This window comes from Notolabrus celidotus, chromosome 1, assembly GCF_009762535.1.
Source record: "Notolabrus celidotus isolate fNotCel1 chromosome 1, fNotCel1.pri, whole genome shotgun sequence".
Lineage (NCBI taxonomy): Eukaryota > Metazoa > Chordata > Actinopteri > Labriformes > Labridae > Notolabrus > Notolabrus celidotus.
This window is the reverse complement of record NC_048272.1, coordinates 11,769,660-11,797,620: the sequence shown is the minus strand read 5'-3', so window position 1 is coordinate 11,797,620 and position 27,961 is coordinate 11,769,660. Positions and strand designations below refer to the sequence as shown.

The 27,961-nt window shown below is 39.1% G+C and overlaps 1 protein-coding gene across 1 annotated transcript; it reads left to right on the top strand.

Moving 5' to 3' along the window:
* slc6a11b (solute carrier family 6 member 11b) lies at positions 1 to 27,826 on the top strand. Its single transcript, XM_034694128.1, has 15 exons — positions 1 to 304; positions 994 to 1,221; positions 1,683 to 1,817; positions 2,120 to 2,260; positions 2,419 to 2,500; positions 6,460 to 6,592; positions 11,172 to 11,306; positions 17,469 to 17,572; positions 17,773 to 17,897; positions 18,816 to 18,928; positions 19,191 to 19,328; positions 21,204 to 21,306; positions 21,974 to 22,074; positions 23,206 to 23,376; positions 25,392 to 27,826. The coding sequence occupies exons 2-15, from the start codon at positions 1,011 to 1,013 to the stop codon at positions 25,533 to 25,535; spliced, it is 1,836 nt and encodes a 611-aa protein (XP_034550019.1). The 5' UTR covers positions 1 to 304; positions 994 to 1,010; the 3' UTR covers positions 25,536 to 27,826.
* Positions 27,827 to 27,961: the final 135 nt, after the last annotated feature.

Below are 27,961 nucleotides of genomic sequence, written 5' to 3'. Positions count from 1 at the left end.
AGGCGCTTGAGAGTGGACCGCTTGGAGAGTAGGAGCGCAGTCGCAGGTTATCCACCGCTTGGTGCACGATCTACCATCACTCTGAGACTTCTTGGATCTTCCTTTATATAAACGAGGGACTCAACAGAATCACATTACTCAACGCGGTTTCAAATTGTTCCTCTTTTTTCCTCTTTTGCCCCCTCTCTCCTTTTTTTTCACCCCCCTGATCAGGATAAACTATCCTGTGTTTTGTAAAGCCAATTGTCAGTGCGCATCATCGCGGGAGTCAAAAGGAGGTTTGCCACTGTTCCATAGGAGACTGGTAAGTAACGACACTCAAAGTTGCACGTCTTATAATTTCTGTTTGCATTAATAATTATCTTTCCTAGACATACGTGGCATTCTAACACCTGTTTTTTTTGTTCTTTTGCTTAAACCGAAAATACATTTAAACTTTGCATGCGCTGCTAACTTGCTGAAAGCAGTAGACTGAGGGCTGGGTTCTGAAGTGCGCTGTAACTATATTCCCACAAGTAGTTGAGCTTTTACGCACAAACGTACCACAATAATAAGATGTTGATCGTGTGCCAGTTCTCATTGAAGTTGAAGCTTTAGTTGCATGTTGCAGACAGCTTAGTTTTTAATCTGCCCTCTCACATGAATACTAATTTTTATATATTCTATGTACAGTGTCATTTTTTCTGCAGCTCTAAATAGTAGTTCACCAGAATGACCACTCCACACTTATCCATTCCATTTTATTTATTTTGATGCTGTTTTGTCTCACTGAGTGAAATGAATGAGACTGCTTTCACTCCATTTGAACATTCACATGCAGAAGTATGGACTATTCAATGGGCGTGGTTTTGCATTAATTGGACCATCTCATTCACATTCAGATGTCTTTGGAAAGATACAAATTCAAGAAAAGAAATCACTGAATCCATCTAAACTTTTGGTTATGAGGTCACCTTTTAAAAGTCATTAGTTTTTTTTCTCCCTCTCTCTCAGCGGGCTGCTGGAGCGTCATGACAGCTGAGAAGAGCGGGCCCATTATAAATGGTAAACCAGAGGATGGCAAAGACCCGGAAGGGTCCAGCTCCAGCCTGGAAAACCTGGGCTACCATGAGAGAGGTCATTGGAACAACAAGATCGAGTTTGTCCTGTCTGTGGCCGGAGAGATCATCGGCCTGGGCAACGTCTGGAGATTTCCTTACCTCTGCTACAAAAATGGAGGAGGTGAGGAAGTTTTTCTTTCCAATATTTGGGGATACAAACTTATCAGAGAGTCAGGAGAAGTTACTGTTTGAAGTAGGACAGGTATAAATGCAGAAGACTGAAGACTACAAGAGAAAAGGAATGATCATTTTTAGTCTGATACATGAGTAGGATCATACTTAAAAAGTAAAAAACCTAACGAGTGAATGAGTATAACAAGACCTCTCAACAAATAATGAAGTCCTCATCATTTAATCCATAATCTGTCATCATATCAAAGATGTCAGTTCCCTCATTAGGCACCTCAGTATGTATCCTCCTTATAGTCTAAAAAGGTCATCTTTCATCTAAATGTTTGTAATAGCTCTCAAATGTTAGAAGAAAAATATTTATACATTTTTTTAAGGTTCATTTTAACTTGCTACCTTTCAAACTTTGTAATTCAGCACTTTTTATGTCTCTGTTCTTTGGTGTGCGTAAAGGTGCATTCTTCGTTCCATATGTCATCTTCTTCATATGCTGTGGTATCCCTGTCTTTTTCCTGGAGACCGCCCTGGGTCAGTTCACCAGCGAGGGAGGTATCACCTGTTGGAGGAAAATCTGCCCGCTATTTGAGGGTGAGAGAAATGCAACCTCATATACTTTATCTAGATTTTAGGACTTTTATCATAATCATAAAATAGAAAAGGAATAACCTCAGATGATTAATGAAACTCAGTTCTTGGACATGCATGCACAAAACATTACAAAAATGTATCTTCTCATGACAACCTTTTTTGGTCTAACACCCATGATTAAATTCTTACGTTATTTTACTGATGAATTTACTGAATTTACTGATGAATTTGCATTGATTTGATAATCAATCTATTTCCCTGCAGCTCTTCATTTTTTCATCTATACCCTCTTGCCTCTTTAGGTATCGGCTACGCAACACAGGTGATTGAAGCTCATCTAAACGTGTACTATATAGTGATCCTTGCTTGGGCCATCTTCTACTTCTTCAACTGCTTCACCACTGAGCTGCCGTGGGCTGGCTGTGGGCACTACTGGAACACAGGTAGGAGGAGGGACCGGTGGATGAGGGAGGTCGTTTTTCTCTTGCAACAGAACAAACTAGTGAGAGTAGTGTTTCTGGAGAAAAGGAAATAGACAACAACACGAAAAGCTGATTAAAAAAGCTACAGTTTTAAGAAGAATCTTATTTTGTTTACACAGACAACTGTGTTGACTACTATGGAGAAAATGCCACCAACATCACAAACCCCAACGCAACTTCTCCAGTCATCGAGTTCTGGGAGTGAGTAAATATTTTACTTCTATTTTTTTCCCCCTCTCACATCATCTTTGTGTTCTGTCATGTTCATTAGTCCTTATGAGCCCTCACGGCTAGTGTGTGTGCAAAATCTCACCAGAGAGCATAGTGGCTGTCATCTCTCTCAGCATGAAGTATTAATGATGTCTTAGTTTGTACTATCAAAACACAAGACACCACTTTGTCAGTTCAGGCAATCTACAGCAACTCAAGTCCTTCTTTGAAGTAATCATCTACAGTCATGTTAAAAATCTGAGCTTCTGACAGCTCCAGACCGTTTTACTGACCCCCCCTAACCATACCCCCAATAATTAGTCAGCCCTTTTCATATTTGTGTGTCAACAGGCCCTGGTAGGCCAGCTGTCTCCCAGCTAGAGCCATGTGTGTGGCAGCGGATCAGGCTTTTTCAGTGTGTATTGCTGACCACACTTCCTGTCTCGCTGCCAGTGGCTATGTTTATACTGATGGGTCAAATCTCTCTTTTTAAACTTGGCGAGGCAGTCAAGTGGTTAAATTTTAATTGTGATACATGTTTTTTGGGTCCAAATCAAAATTAAGCGACAAGATTTGCGTGAAAGTCATTAAGAGAGCAGATTTAAGCAAGCATAATAAATGCAACCCTGGGTAAAGACATGCCCAAAGGAAATAGCCAAGGAGCCAAACACCATGTTGCTGGCATTAATAATAACTGACCAGGCACTGTTTAGTCTGTGCCAAGGCACACTGTCATGTGTTATACTGTACATACAGCACAAACAAACATCAGAGCAGTTGGTCAAACAAGCTGTTTTAAGTCACTTGTATTGATCTTTATGTTGGTGTTGTAAATCATCATCATGTTCTGAAATTCCATCTTAAATAAAGAAGAATTTGAAGAGGACACATAAAAATGTAATTTGCGCTTTGTCATTAACATTGATCATAATGTACATGAAATAATATTATTGTAAACCATAACAGAAGTGATTTAAGGTTAAGTCATTTAACAGACGAGAAAACAAAGATAGTCAAGAGAAGAATGATGAATCTATTGTAGCTGAGATAAAACTACATGCAGTGAGGGAGTGAGACTTCATCCTCGGGGTATGTTATTGAGATGTTACATTAATGTATATATTTTGGATGAAAACATTTCAAATTGAAGCCAAAAAATGTATAAAATTGTGTCTTTGTTAAAACTAACTAAAGCAAAGACCCATAATGTGGTATTCAAGTATCTGGGTGGATAATACCTGACTTTGGTTCAGTTAGCTTCAGTTTGAACCTAAGTCTCAAAACTTTCCATACACGATTGTTAACCTTGGACATTTTTTTGTAAGACTATGCATAAAAGTTCTGCTAAGATATGCAGCAAAGCACAGCCATAAGAAACAACTATTTCAATACATTTTGGAACACGCACGTCTATTTACACACATTGCTCTCACGTCTTGCCCTTTGGGCTGACCAGGGAGGGACAGGGGAGCTGTGTTGGACCTTGCCTGTGGCCTGCCACCAAGAACATGTCACGATGATCAATGGCTGGTCAGGAGCTCCGGGGGTGAACTTAGTGGCAAAGATTTGGCAGGACCATGTAGCTCTGTGGCTCAGAATCTCGCTTCTCATCCTCCATCAATGCTGTTGACTGGCTGTGCTTCAACAAACAGGAAGCAAACTGTTGATTCACCAACGCCGACAAGCTATGATGTCATAATTGCTGACCACATGCCCTGTATCTTGAACCTAAGCTCTTCAACCTGCAGGGATTCAACAGGAGGGCAGTATACCATGCTATCATTACAAGCACTTAACTCTATAGAGTTTCTAACTCTCGAGAAAAGAGAAGCATGCTGAATGAAGACATTTCAACTTTTTCTGAAAGATATTCTTCATTCTTCCTGAATAAAATTCGATTTGGACTGTGAGTTACAGCTACAGAAAGCAAAGATCAATCAAAAGCAGAGGAAAAAAGACGGTCCTGGATCTCGTCTCCGCCTAAGGTCCAACTTCCTAGTTGGACTGTAAACAATAACCACCACACCGTCATGACCTCAGATTTCCCTTTATACTTGTCAGGCTTCCAAAGAACTGGTCATGCCCCTGAGGATTTATTAGTGTGCTGTCATTAGACTATAGCCAATTGGTTCCATGACTAAATCAACAATTTAAAGGATATCTGACCCCACACTTTCTTTTACAGTGATACCTAGTTGCTAATGTGAATGATCACTTGGTTACTTCAAGACTGGCAGGGTATTCTCTGGTGTAAGACTTCAGTTTGCTAAAGGGGTCAATCTGCCAGCAAGTTAGGACCATAGTCTTAGGAACACAGTGCTGACAGCTGTTTGATAGAAGTTATTAAGAACAAGGAGGTGTGGTGGAGTAACAATTCCTTCATTGTGGTTTTTGTGCTCTCACGTTGGGAATTACTGATTCAATACTAGTTAGTGTTCTGTTGGACTAAGCCAAGTCCAACAGTAGGCTGGCTCAAGGAGTCATGGTTAAATTTTCAGGTGCTGGTCTTCCCCTGAAGATTATTTTGGTGAACTCTTTGGTCAACATTGACAAAGAGGACTTTTAGCAGCTTGAGATTCGTCTTGATCTATTGGAAAAAGTTAATGTCAGTAACAGACAAGTCTTCATGCTTGCTAATGTCATCCACCACAGTGTCCACCAGCACATCCTTTAAAGTTATATTTTTTGGGCCTTTTTGCCTTTATTGTATAGGACAGCTGAAGAGAGACAGGAAATGTGGGGAGTAGAGAGCCGGGGAAGACATGCAGGAAATGGTCGACTGGCCGGGAATCGAACCAGCGACCCCTGCGACGAGGACTGTGGCCTCTGCATGTGGGGCACTTCGACCGCTAGGCCACCAGCGCCCCGAGCACGTCCTTGATGCTGAATAGAGACTTTAACTAACCTGTGATCTCCTGTATGATTATGCAACAAACATCGATATCAGAGCCACAAAGCTGCCTCCTGCCTCGGTTGTGGAGATACTACTTCTTCCCATGAGGGCTGCATCTTTTAACAGGTGTTCTTTGAGCCACTCTCCATGAGCTTGTTGGCCAATCTGCCTTTAATAAGACAGATCATGTGTTCTTCCACAGCTTTACTATACCTAAGTATAGGAAAACCACCCTTAATGCAAGCAGAAGAAATTCAGCAGTATGGACAAGATATCATGGTTTAAAAACAGGTACAAAGAGTAATGTAGTTACCAGCAGACAAGTTGAACGTGAATCCTTGAGTAAGACTAGTAGAACCAGATGCCATCCTTGCATTGTCAGAAACTGCATTGTTCTATAAAAGTGCTCCCCTGGTTTTTTCTTGCTTGTCTTATGACCTAGTAGAAGCATCCTAACCTCCCATTATTTAGCAGTAGTGGATGGATGATTGTATTTGTACTACTGGTTAGTCTCTTCAAAGTTTGGTAAGGATGGTACAGTTGGATTCTGCTCCTGAGTGATCCTGTGAATCTGTGCTCTGCAGTGAACCCATAAACTCTCGTACAAAGAGTTATTGAACCAGTGTCGAGTATGGCACAGCTTTGCTTCCCCATTTCATAGAGCACATTTTTATAGTTTTGTGACTCATTTCATCCACTCTATAAATGTGAACTGAACCACTAGTACCCTTTGCTAACTGAGGAGTGCTATGGGAGGTTCGATGGGAGTATGGTTAACCAGCAAAATTTGACATTACTATTTATATTGAGAAATGTCAAACACATATTTATTTTTCATAATGCTCCCTCTGTTTTATAACTTATTGAGCAGAGCCTGCTCTCTGAATAAGAGCATCAATTAATGCCTGAGGACTGATCTTATTCTGCAAAGGTTCTACTTTTTCTGTAAATTCTCACTTCACCTTTTTCAGTGTTGACAGCCTCTTCAACTTGAGTCAAACTAGAGCATTAGCAAAATCAAATCAGTGATCATATGTGTTCTCTGTGTCCAAATCAGACGTAGAGTACTGAAGATATCTGATGGTATTGAGCACATGGGGGGAGTGCGTTGGGAGCTAGCCATGTGTCTGGCCCTGGCCTGGTTCATCTGCTACTTCTGCATCTGGAAGGGACCCAAGTCAACTGGCAAGGTGAGACAGAGTGATGCATATTTCCTTTTATGTGTGCTTATGCTAGTCTGCATAGTTAATGCTTTTTGATTGCAATGCAAAGAGTGTTTACCACATGTAAGACCTGCATGGTGTTCTCACAGGAAGAACAAGCACAGTTTTTTAAGTATTGCTGATATAACATAGTTCAACTCAAGCTGTGGAAATGATTACATTAATATATGCATGTAGCAATACTTTTGCATGCAGCACTCCTGTTGGAATAGCAGCATGATAAGACCCTGTCTGTTCTTGTCCCCAAACAACTCCCTCACAGAAAACCACATGCTGTCCTCAAAGGACAAAAGGGTTGTCTGCACCATCCACTTTTATCTTTCTGCCTATCACCCTTTCCATTTTAATTTTGTCCTCAAAGCTTTTTTTGCAACCTTGACAAGGACAGTGAGGACTCTGCACCTTGCTTTGAGAGCTTAGTATCACTTGAGAGAATCTTCTCAGGTTCAATGAACCAGAGTGAGTGGGGAGGTAGGGATAAAGTGAAGCAGAGTAAAGAGAAAACTGGGAAGGGTGTGTAAGGAAAAATTAATGACTTTGTATTCTATATGATGGGGGAAAACAACTAGGCGGCAATGCCTATATCTCCCTGAAGTGTCTTTTGTGTGGCTGTGAAGTAAGAGGGGAGAAGGCTTCTTCATGGCCAGGCTTTAGCAGCCGGTCCAAGATTGATTCCTGTATTCACTGGAGGAAAGGGGAGCGTTCATGAGGAGCATGCAGAGTGTATCCTCGGCAGAGACGCCTCTGCAGCGTCTCTCTCTCCTGCTATTAACCACAGCTCGCTTGTTGCGAGAGAGAGGCGCTTTCTTCTCACTACAGCCCATTCAGTTCCGACTCTGCTAAGCTGTTTGCTTTTGTTGCTCGTGTTTGCCAGCCATTCTCAGATTTAAGCCCTCCTGTTAAATTTACGACAAGGCAGGGGAAAGTTTGACCAGTAAATTTGTGGTGGCTTAAATGTTTACCCATTGTGAGCTGGAGGGAGCATGTGGAGCATCAAAAGTTCATGGAGAGATTGAATATTGGCCTTTTCATCTCCAGAGAGATGGAGAGAAAGAGAGAAGGTTTAGGATGTTTGATTGTTTTATTTGACAAATTAAAGGAGGGATCTCCTGGGCAGGGGACGACTTTTCCCACACTTTTCTTGTATGCCACTCTAGGATTAACAGAGTATAGAGTGGATAGTCTCATCAAGTCCCATAGATTCTATTTGATGTAGTACTTCTTTGGTTTGGACTGTTTTTCTTCTAAACTTTTGATTGAGGTTTTTATTGTGAAGAATGCTCAGGATATTCAGCAAAGCACGGTCAAGAGTAAAATCAACCTCTTACTCCTAGTCCCACTTGTCCCCACACAGAAACAGATAATCACAGGTTTCTAAACCCCTGGTAAATAAAGTTTCCATTGATGAAACTGCTGCTTGCACTTGTACAGTAATGCGACCTGGAATGTATGGCTAAATGGAGTGTGCATGCATTTAAAACCGTGTTCTTCAGTTGGTGTGCATGAATGGTCTACTTTATCGGTGTCTAGTAGTATGTGCACACCATTTCAATCTTGTGAATGAAGTTGTGTGTGTGTGTGTGTGTGTGTGTGTGTGTGTGTGTGTGTGTGTGTGTGTGTGTGTGTGTGTGTGTGTGTGTGTGTGTGTGTGTGTGTGTGTGTGTGTGTGTACACTCATGCACTCCTGTTGATGCTTCAAAGAGAGGCACATTTTCCCACACTGCCAGCATCACTCCTCTAGGCTTCTCCTGTTTAAGAGACGGGGCCAGAGGAGCCTTCTTTTCTTTTCAGTCTCCTGGCCTGGCTCTGTTCTGTCCTGTTCTGTCCTCAATTGGACTTTGACTGGATGCCAGCAAGCCAGGGGATGTATGTTGCCTGCCTCTGCCTTCCAAGAGGCCAGGGTCTTTGTTCAAGGGGTTTCTAAGAGTCTTGAGATGCAGAGTACAATTCTGCACAACCTGAATAGTTCAATAAAAAGTGGAGTGTTGGTTTGATGGTTTGCAAGTGCTAGCTACTGTACTGAAGGTATGTCATGTTGGATGCAGTGGAGGGAACTGTAGTGATGTGCATGATACTCTAACCAGGTGTTTATACAGTATGTATCTGTGTACATCCTTTTAGTCTTCCAGACTAAAAATCAACAGGTTTACACTAATGTAATTCTTAAGGCTACATGTTATAAATTTAGTGCTGTAAGACTGAGCTCTGATCTTTTATGCTACCTGCTGTATGACTGATGTTAAAAGCTTTATAGATGCAAAAATATATTGTAACACACTCAACATAAACATAAAAGACACTGTTTTAAATAATTAGTCTAAGTCTGTGCTCAAAAAATCAATGCAATAGTATATGGTAATGCACTCATTGCCAATACATGCATCAATGCATGCTACAGAATCGAAACAACAGTATGCAACACACGTCTCAGAGCAAAATAGCATGAAGAAACTGTACCTCTTGCCAACTTAACTGAAAGCAAAGATATGTGAGCTCCAGAAAGTCATGAGTTGGACATTAGACACACAATGTTACTGCAGCAACACAACAATCCCCTGTCTGCACATGACAAGACTTTGTCCTGATCAGCCACTTGCAACAATAGGTATGCCTGCTACACAGAGCCAGTGCGTGCCGTCCCAACAAACATTGAATACAACTGTCAGCTCCAAAATTCCCTCTACATCTGTACAGGCTCAAAAGATCAAAATCACACTTCTATGCTATATTTGTAAATACTTATATAATTCTTTTTTAACAGGGCTCTATTAGGCAACTGCTTAATTAGCATGATTCATACTATGTAATCCCCAAACATTGGTTCTTTATAGAAACTACAGTGTATTAGTTTAATGACCATATCAAGCAAAGACAGTGGACAGTTTATATATTCATGTAGACATGCTCTTCTGTAAAATACACAAACTCACTTCGACGTGCTCACATCCAAACTTGACATGCATTTCAATCAATGCAACATGTCCCATTCAAAGTTGTTTATTCTCCTGTTGCTGTTTAAGTTTGTAAAAAGTTCCAATGTCATTTATATCCTTGTTCTTTTAAGTGTTTTTAAATACTATGTCATTGATTTGACAATAACCTTCCTCCATACGTGACTAACAGACTGTGAAAACTGAATTACAACTGAACAAGGTTACATTTAAATTGAGGAAGTTTGTAACAGCCATCAAGAAACAGGGTTATGCAGTATGTCTACCTGTAATCCAATTCTTCTCACATTATAAATAAATGCAATTAAATATGATTAAGTCACCACAAAACCTTAACATCCATTTTTTTCTAACCCTTCACAACACTAGTTTTTTTTTAAGTTATAGGGTCTTTAAAACTATGCCTTTGCCTGTTATTTACAACAATATAAAGATAAGCTGCTGTAGTAAATTCTATGTAGGACATGGTTTCCTAATCGATGTGGGTCATGATACGTATTGTGGCCTCTGTATTGTGAGACTTATTGTCTTGTGGCCTCTGTATCGTGATACGTGTTGTATCCTGGCCTCTGTATCATTATACACATCACATTGTAGCCTCTGTATCGCGATACATATAATATTGTGGCCTCTGAATCATGATACATATCGTATCATGGCCTCTGTATCATGATACATATCATATTGTTAGGCTCTGGGAATCACCCAGCCCTAGTTCCCATTGTTCCCAATTTTTTCCAAAAAAACCTAATTTTAACTCGCAAACACAAACAAATGTTCTGTAACGCCATCATAAAAGTTAACCTTGAATCAAGGAATAACCTGAAACTTAAAGTTTGATGTAGGCTCAAAGAAGTAAACCAGTAGGTATTGTTTGATTGTTTTATATAATAAAATGTGATTGACTGATACTTAAGTGGGTCTTCTGCTATCAGTGAGTTGGCTATTAATAACTCCTAAATGTTAGGCTAAAGCAAAGATATATACATGGTTAATGACAGGGCACAACCAAGTGTAGGGTTACTTAAAGTTGTTACTAACTGCAAAACCAACATACAGTATTGCTCAGCCATTGGTTCAAGGTTCAAGGTTCAAAGGTTTTATTGTAAATTTTCACTGTATATACGAGACATACAGGAAAAACGAGATGCTGTTTCTCTCTCCCAGCTTTTAAATATCTATGATTCAAATACAAAATACAATAAAATATAATACAATACAGTTTTATAAAAAACAGCCTATGTACACAGTTGACATTGAGTTGTAAGGATAGCACAACTGGAACAACAGGAACAAGAATATATTTTCCCCCTTAGGATTCTGTTACAAGTATGTCCTGTGGCTGTAAAGCATTATTTAAAAGAGGCGGATGGGGAAATTGCTTTGTTGCTTTGAGGCCGGCATTAATCAGCAATGGGTTCATTGTTCGTGACAACTGCAGGGTTTTTGCTTTGCAAAGCTTCAATTTGACTTTATTTTGTATGCATCATATCAGGCTATGTAAGCAACTGCAAGTTCTTACAGTGACTCAGTGTGTGTTGTTCTACTTTATGCATTAATTAGTATTCCACAACTGTGTATGTTTACACCGGCAGGTTGTGTATGTGACGGCGACATTTCCCTATGCCATGTTGTTGGTCCTACTGATCAGAGGTGTGACGCTGCCAGGTGCATTCGATGGCATCAAGTTCTACCTCTACCCGGATATTTCCCGTCTCTCTGACCCTCAGGTAAGCTTTGAGCCTCTTCATATTTGTCAAACTGGTGGCAGGGATAGAAAATCTGCTGTCTTAGAAAAGGGTTAAAAGTCTGAGTGCAAATATAAGATGTTGCCACTCATAGTAAAGAGAAACAAGCATTGCATTTTAAAACATTCAGCTACATTTTACATGTGCACCTGCTGTTGCCATTATGAGTTAGGCTCTCGCTTCATCCATTTTTTTTAAGTCATCAGATTTACACTCATCAATGTCAGAGGACACACACAATGTCTTGCAAATGTGTCCTGTTTGAAGAATCATTTACAGCTCCCCATGATTACAATGAAAGACCTACACTGTGACTGCTTTTAGCCGTCTTGCTCTTTGTTGGGCAGGAACTTCAAGTCCAGAAATATAGGTGTAATACTGACAGGGTGTTTTTAGGGTTACTTCAGGGTTACTTTACTGTACCATGACATTACATAGTACATGGTAAATATGACACATTATTTGTACAGCTTTGAAACCCCTTCTACTGTGTTCACCTCCAAAATTCTATTATTTCCATATTCTAAATTTTTGATTGTGGTACTTACTTACTGCAACTTACACCTTTATTAGATCGTAACTAGTCTAACTCATCAGATGGCACAGTGCTATAACTGAGATTGTTTTTGTCAGCTTATCTATGACAGGCAGACAGTACCAAAGTAAAGCAGGAGGGGTTAAAGATACTGGACTCATGGGAGTGAATTTAAACCCCTGCCTCACACCCACCTGTCTAAAGCTGAATTGCTGCCAGAGGGACAGGTGGTGTTGTTGTAACCATAGTGTGATGGGTAAAATGTCCCTTTTCTATTGCATCTATCACCATTTATGCATTTTGAAAACAAACATGTTTAAGTCGCTACTTGCTTGGCCATTTCAGGAAGAGAGAAGCCATTTGCAAAACTAAATATAGCACCTCTCTTGGGGTTTAAGACAATAAAACAGGAACTATTTCATAAAATTACCAAAACCTGTCGCCAGAGTCGCACTGTGGCGTCAGTGATCCTTTAGTCTGGCTTGATATGGAGCTATGGTTGTTATTGTGTAGCTGGCGTTTCCAGTTAGTGATAAGATGATCAAGGGTCAGGAAAACAGACAGCTTTCAGAAAATTAAGGGGTTAAAAGATCAGGATATGAGGCTAAAAGAGGTGGTGCATTAACATATTACTCATACAGAGAGACACGCACTCACACTGAGCAGACTCCTTGACCTCGCCTGGAAAAGGCAGACAGCTTGGGTCGCTAGGCAACTGTACTAGAAAATCTCAGTGGATGGGGTGTCATGACAACCTGAAATGAGATAGATGAAGAGTTTAAGAGAGAAAAAGAGAAGAGATCTGAGCATGGTGATAAACAGTTAGGGTAGGTCAGTAACTGAAATATGGCACAGCAGACGTGTTTATCTTTGGATTCTGTTGCATGATGAAGTGGTCTACATGGGACTGTAGTCAAAAATAGGTTCAGCATTTCAATAGTCGTTTTTAATTTCTATTTATTACCTTGCCAAAACCAAAAAACTCAAATGCAGAAAAGTTGTATTGAAGGAAGAACAGGTTTTGACTATGGGATGTAAACTGTAATCTGCATTATCCCTACAATGCTTTGTGACCATCAGAACTGACCTTTCATGTCCAAAGTGAGAGTCTTGGACATTTACTGTAGATTTTTTCCCCTCAGCTTTTAAAGGATAACATCTTTGTTGCAACAACCTTTTTGAACACACTTGCCAAGATATTGATCAGATGGAAAGACTACAAAGTCAACTGAAGTTGGACTCTTCAACCAAATTCCTGTGCTTATGATATCAGCTAGCTAGAAAGCCACAGGTGGAAAAATCTGCTGACGTCAGTCAATTCAGCAGGGAAAGCATGGCAAGAAATAAGAACCTGCTTCTGGCTGAAATCAAGAATCTGTTATTTCAAGAATGACAAACTCAACACCCATCATTGAGTTTGTCCTCAAAAATGTGAAGCTCTAAAATATCATCTGGGATGCTTTTTACATGTATGGTCCTAAAATAATGTGTATGTCCAGCAAATTTGGTCATACATGAATTGATGTATGAAGTAATTAACATACCTTAACTAATGATGTATTAAACGCGTTGCCATTACATGAAGTTATGGTGACATTATTTTTAGTTCATGGTGAACAACAGGAATTGATAGTACACCCCTTTAATTCATACAGAAATTCATCATGAGTCATGCATTACTTCAACATGAATTAAGCATTCATTCTCTAAATAAATGTCCCATTATTGTAAAGTGTTACCCAATTATTTTTAGGGGAGAAGAACTCACTATTAGTACCATAAACCTTGCAAAGTAGCAACAGTAACTTTGAGGGACAGGGCTTAGAGGTTGATTTCTGATAAAGAGTCTCCATTGGTGTCTCCTTTGATTTTTCTGCTTCCATGCTTGCAAAATTAAATTATCATTTACAAGTTTCAAATATTTATTACAAGAAAAATATTACACAGTCTGAATCTGTTGCCAATTTTCATGGCAACAGCCTGTACATTGGGTGAGATGCCATGGATGCAATAATAAGGAAATATTTTGTCCTCAGAAATAACTGGATATGTAGTCAGCCTGTAAATGTAATGACGGATAAGCCAGTCTGTTGCATGCAGGTTCTCGGGTGAAGGTGTTTGAAGCAAACAGTTTCTTGGCATAAATCTTGCTTGGATAAAAACAGCAGTTAACAGAGCCTAAAACAGTATTTTTATATAAACTGACCTAGCTAGGACTGATCATTTATATCTGCATTTGTATGTATATATACATAAATACACAAACATATGTTTCCTTATTCCATAGCCCCTCAACTGTTTTCCAGTAAAACAATGGCTGCATCTCTGAATCCAGTAAAATTATAGAAACAATAGAGATACAGAGAGACAGTGAATGAGTGAGTTAAAAAAAATGGATGGCAATCAAAAACAAAGACACAAACAGAGGCTGTGTAAGAGTGAGGGAGGGTGATAAAGCAGCACTGCTGTTTGGCAGAGGAAGACATTACTTCTGACACCAATGTTAAATTAGCTTCCTCAGGGACAATCAAGGCTCTGTTCTGTTCAGCAGGCTATAACAAGTGTGTGTGTAGCTGTCAACCGCTCTTTTGACTTCCCTGAACTTCATCATGCCTCCCTTATTCTACTTTTTCCTATACCTTTCTCTCCCTGGCTGTCTCTCTCCTTCTCACCCTCCACCCTGTGCTGTGCATCACCCCTCCTTTTCACACTTCCCACGTACTCTCATTTCCTTCCCTGTTGTCTTTTTTTGCAACTGAAACATGTTTCTATTTGTCTTTTTCTCCTTCTCTCCAAAGTGATTGTTTTACAAGTCTAACTTACTCTTGGTCTACTGCTAATTTACAGCGTTAGAAAAGGTTTTTTCCTTCAGATGAAAAAATGAGGCCAATGATGCTGATGTGTGGAACTTGTCCTTGTCAAAAACAAAGACCACATCAGATAAACAATAACACAGTATTGGCACACTTATGTGTCCGTCAAAGAGTTTAAGTGTAGGCTCAAATATAAGTCAAAACATAAACTGTACTATAATTTTACCCTTTGAAAGAAGATGACTTATCGACTGAAAAAAGTCGACTTGAATGTGTAAAGTTTCCTATACATCCAGCAGATATTAAAGATCTGTTAAACTTTTGAGTAGAGTAGTTTTAACTCTCTGTTTCCATCTCTCTAAAACCTTGTGAGGAAAAAAAGAGTATCTCTTCAGCCGCTCAATGCTTTTATCCAGCGAATAGTATCCACAGGGTGAAGTTTTGGAACTAAGAGATGTTTAATTGCTCTATATTTGGACTTTTCATTGAAGCAGAAGGAGTAAAAATAATTGTTATATGAGATCTTAGGCAAAACTGAAAAAAAAACATACTAAAAAAATTAACATGAAAGTACAGTATTTGGAGTCATGCCTGGGGGGGACCTCAGAGTTTAAAAAATGTGTCTCAAGAGGATAAAGAAAAAATACATTATTTACCCTGTTATTATAGGTTAGGACTGTAGATCTGACAATCTGACAAATCACAATAATTAAATGATAAAAAAAATATAGAGAAATGCATGGTATGGCCCCAAGGTCACTGCATGAGTCAAATCTGTCATTCAATTCTGGCTAATAGATAAATGATACTCTTCACATTAAAAATGTGTATTATGTATGTTGTTTTTTTTTGTTATAAAAGAGACAGATGTGAGGAGCACCATGACTGGAACATTACTTCACAAGAGCACTATCTTACAGTGAATCTCATTCAGCTTTCACACAGTAGAAATGTGTCCTGGAGCCACAGTCTCAACATAACCAAACACAAGCTGGCCAAATTAGGCACAACATCAACAAGTGATTCTCTCTGAGCCTGGGCCTTTAAGGTTTCCCTGCGCTGTGCGGCCATCAGCCGAGGGTGAACTAAAGGGAACATTAATGAACATTAGGAGAGAAAGGCCTGTTCTTCCACAGGAACAGTCCTGTGTTTGTCAGGTCACAGAAGTTACCCTGGTTACTCCCAGGAGGGAGTGAAGACCGTGCGTTTGTTAATTGTTTCTCGGTGGGGAAATGAGATTAGTAGCTGAATGGTGATGTGAGAGAGTTTTCAAAGAGCCATGCTGCATTAAGTTTGAATTCGCTAGAACTCCATGCTATCCTGCAGGTTCTAGGGTCCTGTGCTAGACTACAAACTAGTTTTACACTGACCATTTTACTGAAGGCTCAGGAAAGAATTCTACAAGTGTAAATGTAGAAGAAGCCTATGAATGAAATACTGAGACTGCACCATTTTCTCTTAAATTTATTAATAAGCAAGATCTTACCTTATACAGTAGCTCACCTGTATAATTGTTGAAGTGTTGTGCATTGAACCAGGGAACTAACAGGACCGTTTAAATTGAGCACAGCGTGTACTTGCACCAGTTACAACTCTTATAGGCATTAAAAAACCAGAACATGATAGAAAGAACTATCTGTCTTAGCCCCTAAACATTTTCTTTGCACACACTCAAAAGTCAGATCATTGACTTTTTAAGAAACTGATGTTTCTTCTATAAGTCTATATCCTGGTTGCCTGCCAAACACTGGAAGCCAAGCACACCCTGCGTTATGAATGACTTTACTCTAAATGGGACCATTATTTAAAACATGAACTCCATGATGTATTAAATAGCACATGAAAATTGGCATTGAGACCAAAAGCCTCACTTTTTTCCTGATTGGCTTCGTACGATGAGAGCCTCTCCCTGCTTGACTTATGGAAGAATGCAGGTTCCGGGCTTTATTTTCACTTGAGGCTAGGTCCACTTCTTCTATAAGGGATATGGGTCAGGTCTTTAAGAGCAGCCCTTCAAAGGACATCCATATACTGACCACTAAATGTATCAGAATGTATTAATTCTTCTCTTAATGTTTGTAGATGACAAAACATATTATTCGTCAATGCCCCGTCAAATATGTAACAGTGAAAAATTACTCATGTGGGTGTTGCATTAAAGAAAACTTGAACACAGAAAATAGTTTGAGCCAAAAAGTTAGACATAATACTTTTAAATAATGATACTTTAAGGAATAAGCAGATTAAATATTATCATATATTGTTGTTTTTCTCTGCCCAACATTAGGCAGGAATGAAGTTAGTGAAGCAAGTATGAATATTTGGTCACTGGTCTGACTGTGTATCTACTTTTAGGATGTTAATCCATGATTCATGATGCTCCACTGAGTGCCTCTTAGAGAGGAAAGAAAACGCTTTAGCTGAGCCATTATTTCATTACAAAGCCACTGAGATGATGAAAATCAGGTGGATGAGGGGTAACAAAAGGACTGTGGGGTTTCATTAGATGATAAAAATTCACCCCTTGACATATCATGGTAATCTCTTGAATTGGTTAAGCCTATCTTCTCCCTGTAAATCATTCATTTAATTAATTTGGGAAATCTTGCCAAGAGTTTTTATTGTCAGTGACAATAAATGGAGAAGCAGTGATTAAGCCGGAAGCTGGATCAAGATCATAAATGCTGACATGGCAAATTATCAGATTTTATTTTTGTGCATAACATATGTGTTTGTGAACAGTGTGTTTTAATCAAGGAAGAACAATCACACACCTGTGTTGATGCTTTGTTTCAGGTATGGGTGGACGCTGGAACCCAAATCTTCTTCTCCTATGCCATCTGCTTGGGCTGTCTCACAGCTCTGGGAAGCTACAATGCCTACGATAACAACTGCTACAGGTAAGTTTAAGATTTGTCTTCTAATCAACAGATTAAGAAGAGTGGATGGCACATTCTGTATGATCTGTTTCTTCTTCTCCTCACACAACTTGTCTGTGCCATTCATGTCATAAGGTGGAAAGCCTGCTTGACCATTAGTGCAAAGTCTTCAAACAGCTCTTACAGTGAGGTTTAAGGTCCTCTCTCTCTCTACTTCTCAGGGACTGCATCATGCTGTGTTGTTTGAACAGTGGCACCAGCTTTGTGGCAGGTTTTGCCATCTTCTCTGTGCTGGGTTTCATGGCCTATGAGCAAAATGTTCCCATCGAGGCAGTGGCAGAATCTGGTAAGAGAACAAAATAAATAAATAAAAACTTTCAGATCTGTAAAGTTGCTTTATGTTTGACCTGTAGTAGATACTGACAACTAGAAAAAGCATGCCTGAGTCTTTGTGCCCCTATTCTCCACATGGCTCTAAAATAGCTAAACATAACCAGTTATATAACTTCACCTAGACTCTTAGACCGCCGCATAATATATTTAAGTCACTATGAATGATTTAGCGAATGAGAGAAAGAGATTTGAAATGTTTGTCTTGGATCATGAGGGAGTAAGAGCTTGATGATTCAAATAAAGTGCCATCAAATGCAGGTGTTGAATAACAAACATTAACTCTTATCTTACGACATTATATTATCTCATCTTGTCTCATCTCATCTCATTCACATCCCCTTAGACTAGACAATGTACCACGCTCTTTTTTCTGGGCTCTTAAAGTTTAATGTCTATTTGGTGTAGTTCATTTGCAGGATGTTTTAGGAGCCAACCATAAAACTGGTGAACTCAATAAACATGAGATAGTTAACCACTCTGCCAGCCTTTGTTGCAGGTTTATCAGCCTTTTCTACTGTTTATATCACCGTGTTGGTGAACAGGTCAATCTTGCTTTTACCACGACCATTTTAACAATAGTTCATAGCTGTCAGTGCCGGGTCTCATCAGTCCTTTCTTACTAAGCAGGCAAGGAAAAAAGAGAATGAATAAAAAACGTTAATGGAAAGAAAAAGAAGAGACATTCAGAAAACCAGACAAAAGCAGACCACCGCTAAAATTAAACAGAATAATATGTAAAAGCAGACAGAGCTCAAAGTCCCTCAGACAGTACACTTGATAGAATCCCTGCTTCTATTTGCTTCTGAAACAGTTTTATCAAAATTTATGTAACTCACTAACGTTCCTGTTTGTGATTCCTTTCATGATGCAGGTCCTGGTCTTGCATTCATTGCTTACCCCAAGGCTGTAACCATGATGCCTTTATCTCCTCTCTGGGCCTGTCTGTTCTTCATGATGCTTATCTTCCTCGGTCTGGACAGTCAGGTAAGAATCCAGAAGTTATATGAAAAAAGTCACTTTATAAAGAAACTTAAAGTTTGGAGGACTGTTTGAAAAGAAACATGCTTAGTGTTCTTGTTCTAATAACTTTTAAATCACTTTGTGTAAATATAACATGAAGCAAATTAATTATTATTATAAACAAATATTAAGCTAGTCAAATTTTATCAATATTTTTTTTGTTATCAGTTTAGAAGAAAGATGTTTTTGCAATCTGTCAGGGGAAATGTTTTCTTTTGTTTTTCAGTTCGTGTGTGTGGAGAGTTTGGTGACGGCTGTGGTGGACATGTACCCAGAAACCTTCAGAAGAGGCTACCGCAGGGAGTGGCTGATTCTGGGCATGTCTATAACCTCCTTTTTCATAGGACTCATCATGTGTACAGAGGTACGCTTAGCTAAGAGTTATGAAATTCTGTTTTTATAGCAAGTGTGGTCAAGACAAAAGTGCACTTACTTGTTGGAACTTGTACATTATTAAAAGAAGACCAGCAGTTCATTGGGCAAACAGTCAATTACTGTTTTTCATCAAATACTTTTTGAGCAATGCCACAAACAAGCAAAGAACAGAAAAACAGTCTAGGGGGAGGCCGGTATGTTTAACTGTCAGGTGCTCTTATGAGTATGTGATAGCTTTAGTTTTGAGACAGATTTGTATAAAATACAATACAATACCTTCCTGAGAGTAAGGGGGAGGAACTGCTCTCTACTATTTACAGCTTTGGGGATGACACTGTTTTGAACTTCACATCTAGTTTGTCTGTTTTGTTTTTATGTAGACACATCATCATGGCTGCCATCATCATCACTGTTCTCATCATCATGACAATCAATCAATTTAGAACTGTGGGCTTCCAGTCAGGTATATCAGCTGCCCAAATGATTAACAAAAGAAAAAAAGTGGACCTTTAACATCATGACTAGTTTAATATTGTGTTTACGTGAGCCACTAATGTGTCTGTGGTTTTATAGAAAACACAGATCTGTCTTGTTAATGGTAAAGCTATCTGATATAGTTACCTGTTCAGAGCTGTATACATGCCACCAGCTCTGCTGCACAGTTGAGACCTTTCTTTTTTGTATTGTAATAATAATGGAGCATCTGGTCCCTCACACTTTCAAGAAGGGCTGTCATCCACTGAAAGCCTTTCATGTCCCCATGTTCACCTTCACTGATAATGTGCTGTATGTACTGCTCAATAGTGGTCCATAATAGCCATGGAAGAGACGTAAGGGGTGCGATTTAATATTAAAGCATGCTACTTTCTCAGTGTTTTCTCTGTTATAGACTGCTACATAGTCCATTGACCTGACCTCTGTTTGTCATTACTCATTCCCATCTGTGTCACCCTGAAAGAAAAACCTGCCAATTTCTCCTCCTGCTTTTACTCTCAACTTCACCTGCACTCTAAACACTTAAGTCCTTTCTGCTGCCTGAGAGCCATCATGAATAAACTAGAGCAGGATTAAATCACAGTTCAAAAGGTCCTCTGGGAGTGTAGTTCAATACCTGGCCTAAGAATGAGTATAAAGGCAGTCACTGAGACATTTTAATGATGTTTGGCTGTTTATGGGTCGTTCAGAGCTGTGATGTAACCCTGCTCACAGACTGATATGAGATTATATTTATGATGAGGCTTTTAGTGGACGCAGGAGGAACAGATTAGTTGTTCTGAGTGGAGATGGTGCAGGTAGAGTGGATGGTAAAATTCAAGCATCACCATCGATATAGAGCAGTTCAATCTTTTGAAGCAGTAGGATTCTAGTTTATCAATATACTTTAGAAACTTACATTTTTGTTTTGGTGCGGATATCAACTGAGAAGCTGCAGCCAGCAACCTAGTTTACCATTAAGAGTGGAAATGGCAAAAACATCTGTTGGCTGAAAATGCTGTTTTGAAGCCTGTCACTTTAAAATGGTCTACATATGCCACAGTCATAATGTACCAAAGAAAGAGTGTGTAGATGAAGCTCAAATAGTCTTCTCAAGAAATAACATGCAATAACAAAATATTAAACATTAAAGTATTGAAACCACATTTGTTGGCAAAAATGTAGTAATTTGAACTCCCTTGGTTGCTGATCCGTGGTCTATTTTTAAAGATATCTAATTTATGGGGAGGTATAAGAAACACCTGGAATGCTGTCAGTCTAAAACAACAGTATCAAACACACCTGATTCACTTCATGTTGAATGTGATCTAACCAAGCCTGATTCTCAAATGTCTATGACAGAAAAATGACACCTGTCTCATCCTATCAGGGAGGAATGTACGTCTTCCAGTTGTTCGACTCGTACGCTGCCAGTGGGATGTGTTTGCTGTTTGTGGCCATATTTGAGTCCATCTGTATCGGCTGGGTGTACGGTAAGATAGCAGTCTACACCTAAAATGTAACCAGAGAGCTCAAAGAAAAATTGCATTTAATTATTCACCCTTCTCGTCACTGATAACACTTTTGAATCTGAACACCTGTCAGACATCTCAGTGCTGAAGTAAAGGTTGTTGCACGAACACTGTGTCATGCTTAAACTCTCTTTGCTGCAATCACATTTCGTTTCTGCCCTCTGCTGGAGGATGGGTTTTAACACAAGCATTATTTAGTTTATGCTTTACAAGTCACACAAATATTAATATGAAGTAAAAAACATTTGTGATCATGGCAGCTTGAATAATTGCAATTTTATTTTTCTGGAACAGAATACCTTTTGTTACTGCAATTTTCTGTAAACTAACATAATGATTCTATGTCTCTTATGTTTGTCTTAAAGCAGTCACATTTACTCAGCTGTCTGACTAATCTAAGCAGAATTTGACAGCAAATCAAATTATATTGATTAAGCATTAGATTAAGAACGTTCCACATGCACCACAGCTGATTGATTTGTCTCTCTTCAGGGGAGGTGTCAAACTACATTTTGTCTGCATAAATTCAGCAGCTTTGTGTCAACATCCAAATACTGTCAAAATACATCAATCATCATATTACTTCAGTGAAACATGAAGAAACTAAGTCTCTGTATTTGCATTTCAGGTAGTGACAGATTCTACCTAAATATTGAGGACATGATCGGCCACAAACCTGTCTTCTTCATCAAATGGTGCTGGATGATCCTGACCCCGGGCATCTGTGCTGTGAGGTTCACTGCACACACAACATCAAGAGGAGTAGTAGCATTACAGACAGCAACCAAGTTTTCATTAGGTTGAGCCCTAAAAAATGAAGGATACATGTCACAGTCACCAAGTCAAATTAAGAATTGTATTTAACTTTGGGATCACAGTACACAATTTGTTTTTGGTTCATCTTAGTTATGTGCACGTTAAGTCAAAACATTTACACTGTCCCTCTTGCTAGTTGGCACCATTACTAGTTGGTTAAATTAATCATGTGTACATTTATTATTGTAAATCTGAGGTGCCATTCTTCATATGTTGTGTCCAAGCTGTAGCACAGCCACCTGCTACTATTCAGGGCTGTAGCTCCGGTTAATGGCTACTGCCGTCATGCTACAATGCTGTACTACCTTGGTGTAAACCAGCACAGGTGACAGATGGCATCCCATTGTGCTGCACAGCCAGGCCATACTTTGATCTAGAGTGGAATGGAAATAAAGTTGTATGTAAGCTGTGTCAAGTTAAAGTAGCATTCAAGCATTTGACCGGAGTAAAGCATGTGGAAATGAACCTGCAAGTAGGGCAGAAGTCTAGTGGTGCTAGCTCTGCTGTCATTAGCCATACTTGGAAAACCAGTTTGACTTACCTGCAGATTCTGTGGTCCCAAGTGTAGTTGTTTTGAATAAATTGTGCTACATTTGGACTGTTTTCTGCTTATCTTCTTACATTCATACTAGTCGGTTAGTTAGAATTAATTTTTCTCTTCAAACATCTTGGAAATTAATTGCTAGGAACATTAGGAACATCCCTAGTTCATCTTTTATGATAATTTCTTACTTTGGATGGATTTAAGATGTATTATGTATCTGTTCCATTTTGCTTTAACTAAAAACTATTTTATGATTAATGTTCAAAGAATTTCTGAAAGCAAGGAAAAATACAATATAAACAATATTGACACTACGTTTTAAAAGAGAGTGTGAACATCTTCCACAGTTATTTGTTTTTATTTGACTTTTCAGATTTACACCAATATTCAGTTCAACAAAACACCCAACTTTGAATTATTTTACTCAAGGAAGGGAGCATTTATTTTTCGCAATGCTGAATAGTACTTACAAATAAGAGTGTCATGTTTTTCTGCTGTAGGGGATTTTCCTATTCTTCCTGATTAAATACAAGCCTCTGAAGTACAACAATGTGTACACCTACCCTGACTGGGGCTATGGAATTGGCTGGTTCATGGCCATGTCCTCGATGGTCTGCATCCCTCTGGGAATGATCTACAAGATCTGGAAGACACCTGGCACCTTCACTGAGGTAAAAACAAAAAATCTTATACTGCAGTATTTTATGGGTTGTCTGTTGGTGAGGTAAAAATGCAACACAGAGATTCCCTTGTTGTTCTGAGCCACTGCATTTGTTCCACTATTGGTTGTAGTGGAATGAAACACAACAATTTTAATGACATATTGCATGTAGCTAAATCTATACTGTAAGTGCATGTAGCTAAATCTATACTGTAACTGTCTAATAAACTGTCTAATAAACTGAATTTTAATAATTACTTGTGCTTAATAAATCCATGTTTGAAAGCGAAAGCGTTTTTATGGTTTTGCACAGAGATGGAGTTTAATACTTCAGATTAGGGCTGTAGCAACATCTCAGTATTGACAATAACTGTCTTTAAAAAAAAATGAAATACTAATATGTGCTAATAATTTGCTTATGGCTGTACTGTGTAACTAACTGGTGCATAGTAAGGGGCGGTGGTGGTTCTTTACGCTGGTTGCCACCTTCCATTGCAGTGTATGGCTACTACTGCAGAGCAAATTATTAAGGAGGGGATGACAGATGAAAACAGGGTGCACTACCTGCACCCAAGAAAAAGCTACCTCTCAGATACAAATTTAACTTCAACCATCATTAGAAATGAATGATGACATCTAAGTCAATTACGTTTATTAAGATAGTTTCTTGAGTTACATGATGCTCCAGCCCTGCTTGCCTTGATTTTGCTAAAAGGGATGGGTTGGTTTGTTTTTTCCAAAGTTTTGCATATATATCAGAAAAATACAACTAAATCACTAAATCAGGAGGCGAAAATCCGGTACCTTGAAAGTCCTATTTAAGTTGTAAAAAAAGCGTATTTCTATCTGCGTTTTTTATACTAATTTCTCTCATTTTGCCCTCTGCTATGAAGAATCTTTAGTCATTTGAGCATCAAAGCAAACATTTCCTTTTTTTTTCAACTAATGTAGCCAATAACCTTATCTATAATACATAAAACATCCCTAGTCCTGTGGCGGTGTGATTGATACTGGCTTTTATGCCAGGAAAAATGAGCTAATCGGCCAATACCTCAAAGTATTAATGAGCAGGTCTTAACTCAGTCAATATAACAATGGGCTGTTTTTCAGATATTTTGTGAGAAATATGTGAGATTAGTGAGATAACCACTGTATTAGTTTAACATCAGTGACTGTTAATCAGGGGAGAGCTGTGGAAACATTGTACCTGTGTCACCTTGTTGTGAAGAAAATGAGTGAAAAGAATCCATCTGTGGTATCTCTCACATCTGACTTTCTCCCGGGAATAATGTCACAGTTTGCTGATTTCCCATCATTGTTTAAGGGGAGGGGGGCGTTAACTAATTGCAGGATTTTTATGTTAAATGATCAGTGGAGTGTTTGGCTCCAGCACCCCCAGCACCCACCATCCCCTCACTACCCTGATGGGATAAGTGTTATTGATAATGGATTGATTGATGGATTGATGGATGAATGGTCGGTAATGTAGCCTCTGGCAAAATGAAACTAAAGGAATGTTATGGTCAATGTTTTGAATTGAATGATGTCCACACTTCTATGTTAGTGCAAAGAGAAATGACATTAAAAGGTAAGAAAGTCTTAGCTGGGTGGTTGATTGTGTTTTAAATTGACAGCATGTTATTTTTAAAGCAATACACATCTTTTATACTGCGTGTTATGAAACAAGCTGTTTTAATGTCTTTTACTAATTCCCTCACTAGACTAAGAAACAAATAACAAAACTAAAAGAAATAACCATTTAGTCTAATGTCTGTACAAATGATGTTATGGTCAATTGATGCAACACTGCCACATAAAGCGGATTTAAGTTATTGTCTAAAACTTAATGGCCTGCGCACACATTTTAGTTTCTTATTTGGGTACACTTTTGTTGAAGCCTTTTTGGTTCCTTCAAAGTCTTTGACTTTATGCATGAGCTGTGTCTGCTAAAAGCTGCTTATAGAAGTAGCATTGTTTTAGAGGAATGAGAAATAACCTTTTCTTCTCTCTCAATCCTCTCTGCAGAGACTGAAGAAGCTGACAACTCCCAGCCCAGACCTGAAAATGAGAGGAAAACATGCCGCTCTCAGTCCTTATGCCGCAAATGATGCCAAACTCAAGGTTGATGGGAAAATATCTACCATCTCAGAGAAGGAGACGCATTTCTAACTGACTTCCCAACTGACCGACCAAGCTGCCTGCCGTCTTTACAATAAGTTCAACAACCTACAGCAAACAAAAACATCATCATACACCACACAAAACAAAAAAAGAAACAAATGACTGGGAGTGTTATTTTTGTTTTTTAAAAAAAAAGGAAAAAAAAGGAAAAGTTGTCACATTCTAGTCTGCTTCTGTTTTGCACAAACTTTGATAACACATTTGTTGTTTTCAGTTAACATCATGACTAAGCAGCTGTTTCTTTCTATCCTAATTATTAATTTTCTAAATCTGTTTGCTGACATATAATATATGGTTAAAACTCGTCCTGATACCTTGTCAGCACTGTTCACACTTGTGTCCCAGCCTTTAGACACTTTGTGTATTGTTGTAAAGGCTTATGGTGTACATTTATTGGCAGAGTGCTGTGCCTTCTCTTTAAGGTACTAGGTACCCAAATGGAACTGAGATGTAGCAGCTTGGGGACCATTCCACACAGTTTTGTGTGTGAAGAGGAAGAGTGCAGTGCATGTTGGTAGACTATAGGAGGGCATACCCTAAATATAATTTGTATATAGAGCTTTTCCATCAAAATTTTGGACGATATCTTTGCCAGTTGTGGCTGTGAGGGCTATGGAGTGTTTCTGGAGTGTTTTGTTATTCTCGTTCACTTGAAATCAATGTTGTCACTAGGCAACATGAGCAAAAAATTACAGCCTCTGGATGTAATTGAAATATATTATGAGGTCGTTGATCATCATGTTAAGATACATTGCATTCTTAAAGGCTTTGGTGATTTCCACAGCACTCCTGCGTGGGATTTAACAGTAATATCAATGGATGTCTAAATAAAAGTCCTGAGTGTAGCTGCTCTCTAAAGCCATTTCCATCAGTTTTGGACATCCTCAATTTCACATCCCCAGTTTTGCGCCACACATGATCACATGTCCGCAAAATAGCAATGACTGACTCGCAGGGCAAGTCTGAAATCACACCTCTCTCCTCTAGCTGCCCTCCTATAAGTCGTGGCTCTCTGTCATTTCACAGTAATTATGCTGAGCCTAACACAGAGTGACAGACAGATGTGCCCCCCCCCCCTCCCCAATCCCCCCACCCCCATTTTTATTTCCAGCTCTGCCTGTAGAAGACAAGATGGACGCCCATTAGATGAGCATTTCAAAATCCATCTGTCTGCTCCTCCTCTCTCTTTCTTTTCTCTACTTTTCCCCATCTCTCCTCTCTCCCACTGTCCTTCCCTCTCAGCTTCAACCTCTGCTTGTCCCCCTCTACAATTTTCCTACACTCTCTTTGACTTTTCTCCGCCACGTTGAGGGTTGAGTAATGTCAAAGGCCTTTTATGGAGCTTCTGTATGTTTTTTTTATTTTGCCACAGACCATATGCATCAGAGATAGCATGTTTGTGTTTCTTTGACCTTTCTCCTGACCTTGTAAATCTCATTGGGGAAAAAAGACAGATCTTTTAATTTTGCTGCCTGAGCCACTCGGGGAGGGGGGCAGCTCAGTTTGTTGCTGTCACCCATTCAATTGTGGTGGGAGTCAATGAGCTGGTCTCATTGTTCAGATCAATCTCAGTCCATTACAGCCGCACCCAATGGGCCCTCCAATGACTCCCAAGTATTCCTACCTCCCTTCCTTGCTTGCTTTGTCTGACTTTCTCACCTCCCTTCCTATTTCTTCCCTTTGTCCTTGTGTCCTGATGAAAATGCAATCAGAGGAATGCATCGGAGGGGATGACACCAGAATTTCTCTCTTTACAGTTTTTCAGGAGGAGGCAAATAGAGCAGGGGAAGAAATAAGGGGTTGATGAGCTGAGGAAGTGCATGATCGAGAAAGTAATGAGGGAAATCGAGGAAGTGATTAATGATCGAAGCCCCTCCTGTCTAAGCTGTTACATCCTCTGAAACATGTGATTGGTCCCTCTGGTTTGATGCATAATGATTTCATCACCTCCTCACTGATGTTTGTGCAAGTTAATAGACATGTGAATCAGAAAATGATAGCCTGCTGTTTAACACTGACCGTGTTGATGTATATTTTTACATCTCTTTTTAGAAATCTGTGGTCTATTTCTCAAGGTTAAAGATGTTTTAAAAAATGTGCTGTATCAAAACAGAATACATCCTTTGTTTTGACTTTTGATATGCCACTCAAAGGATCTTGTTATAGAAATATAGTAAAAGGTGTTTTACTGTTCTGTACTGTTCTACACACATTTTGGTATTCACAGGACACATGAACTGTCTGCTTACTCATTTTTAAGAATAAATATTATAAAGAGGAGAGAAGTGTGGATTGTGTTTTTGTATTACACTTAATCTCGCATTTCAGCTCGGCAGTTATCTTGAAAGAAAGATAAAAGCGCCCATGATTGCTGACATTTTCCCTCTTCATGTCCTTTGAAAGGGTTTTAATAC

Excerpts from the sequence above, each read along its gene's own strand:
- slc6a11b (XM_034694128.1), top strand. The coding sequence starts at position 1,011 with ATGACAGCTGAGAAGAGCGGGCCCATTATAAATGGTAAACCAGAGGAT. Across the intron at positions 17,898-18,815 it reads CGAGGCAGTGGCAGAATCTG|GTCCTGGTCTTGCATTCATT; the intron begins GTAAGAGAACAA and ends TTCATGATGCAG. Across the intron at positions 21,307-21,973 it reads CTGTATCGGCTGGGTGTACG|GTAGTGACAGATTCTACCTA; the intron begins GTAAGATAGCAG and ends TTTGCATTTCAG.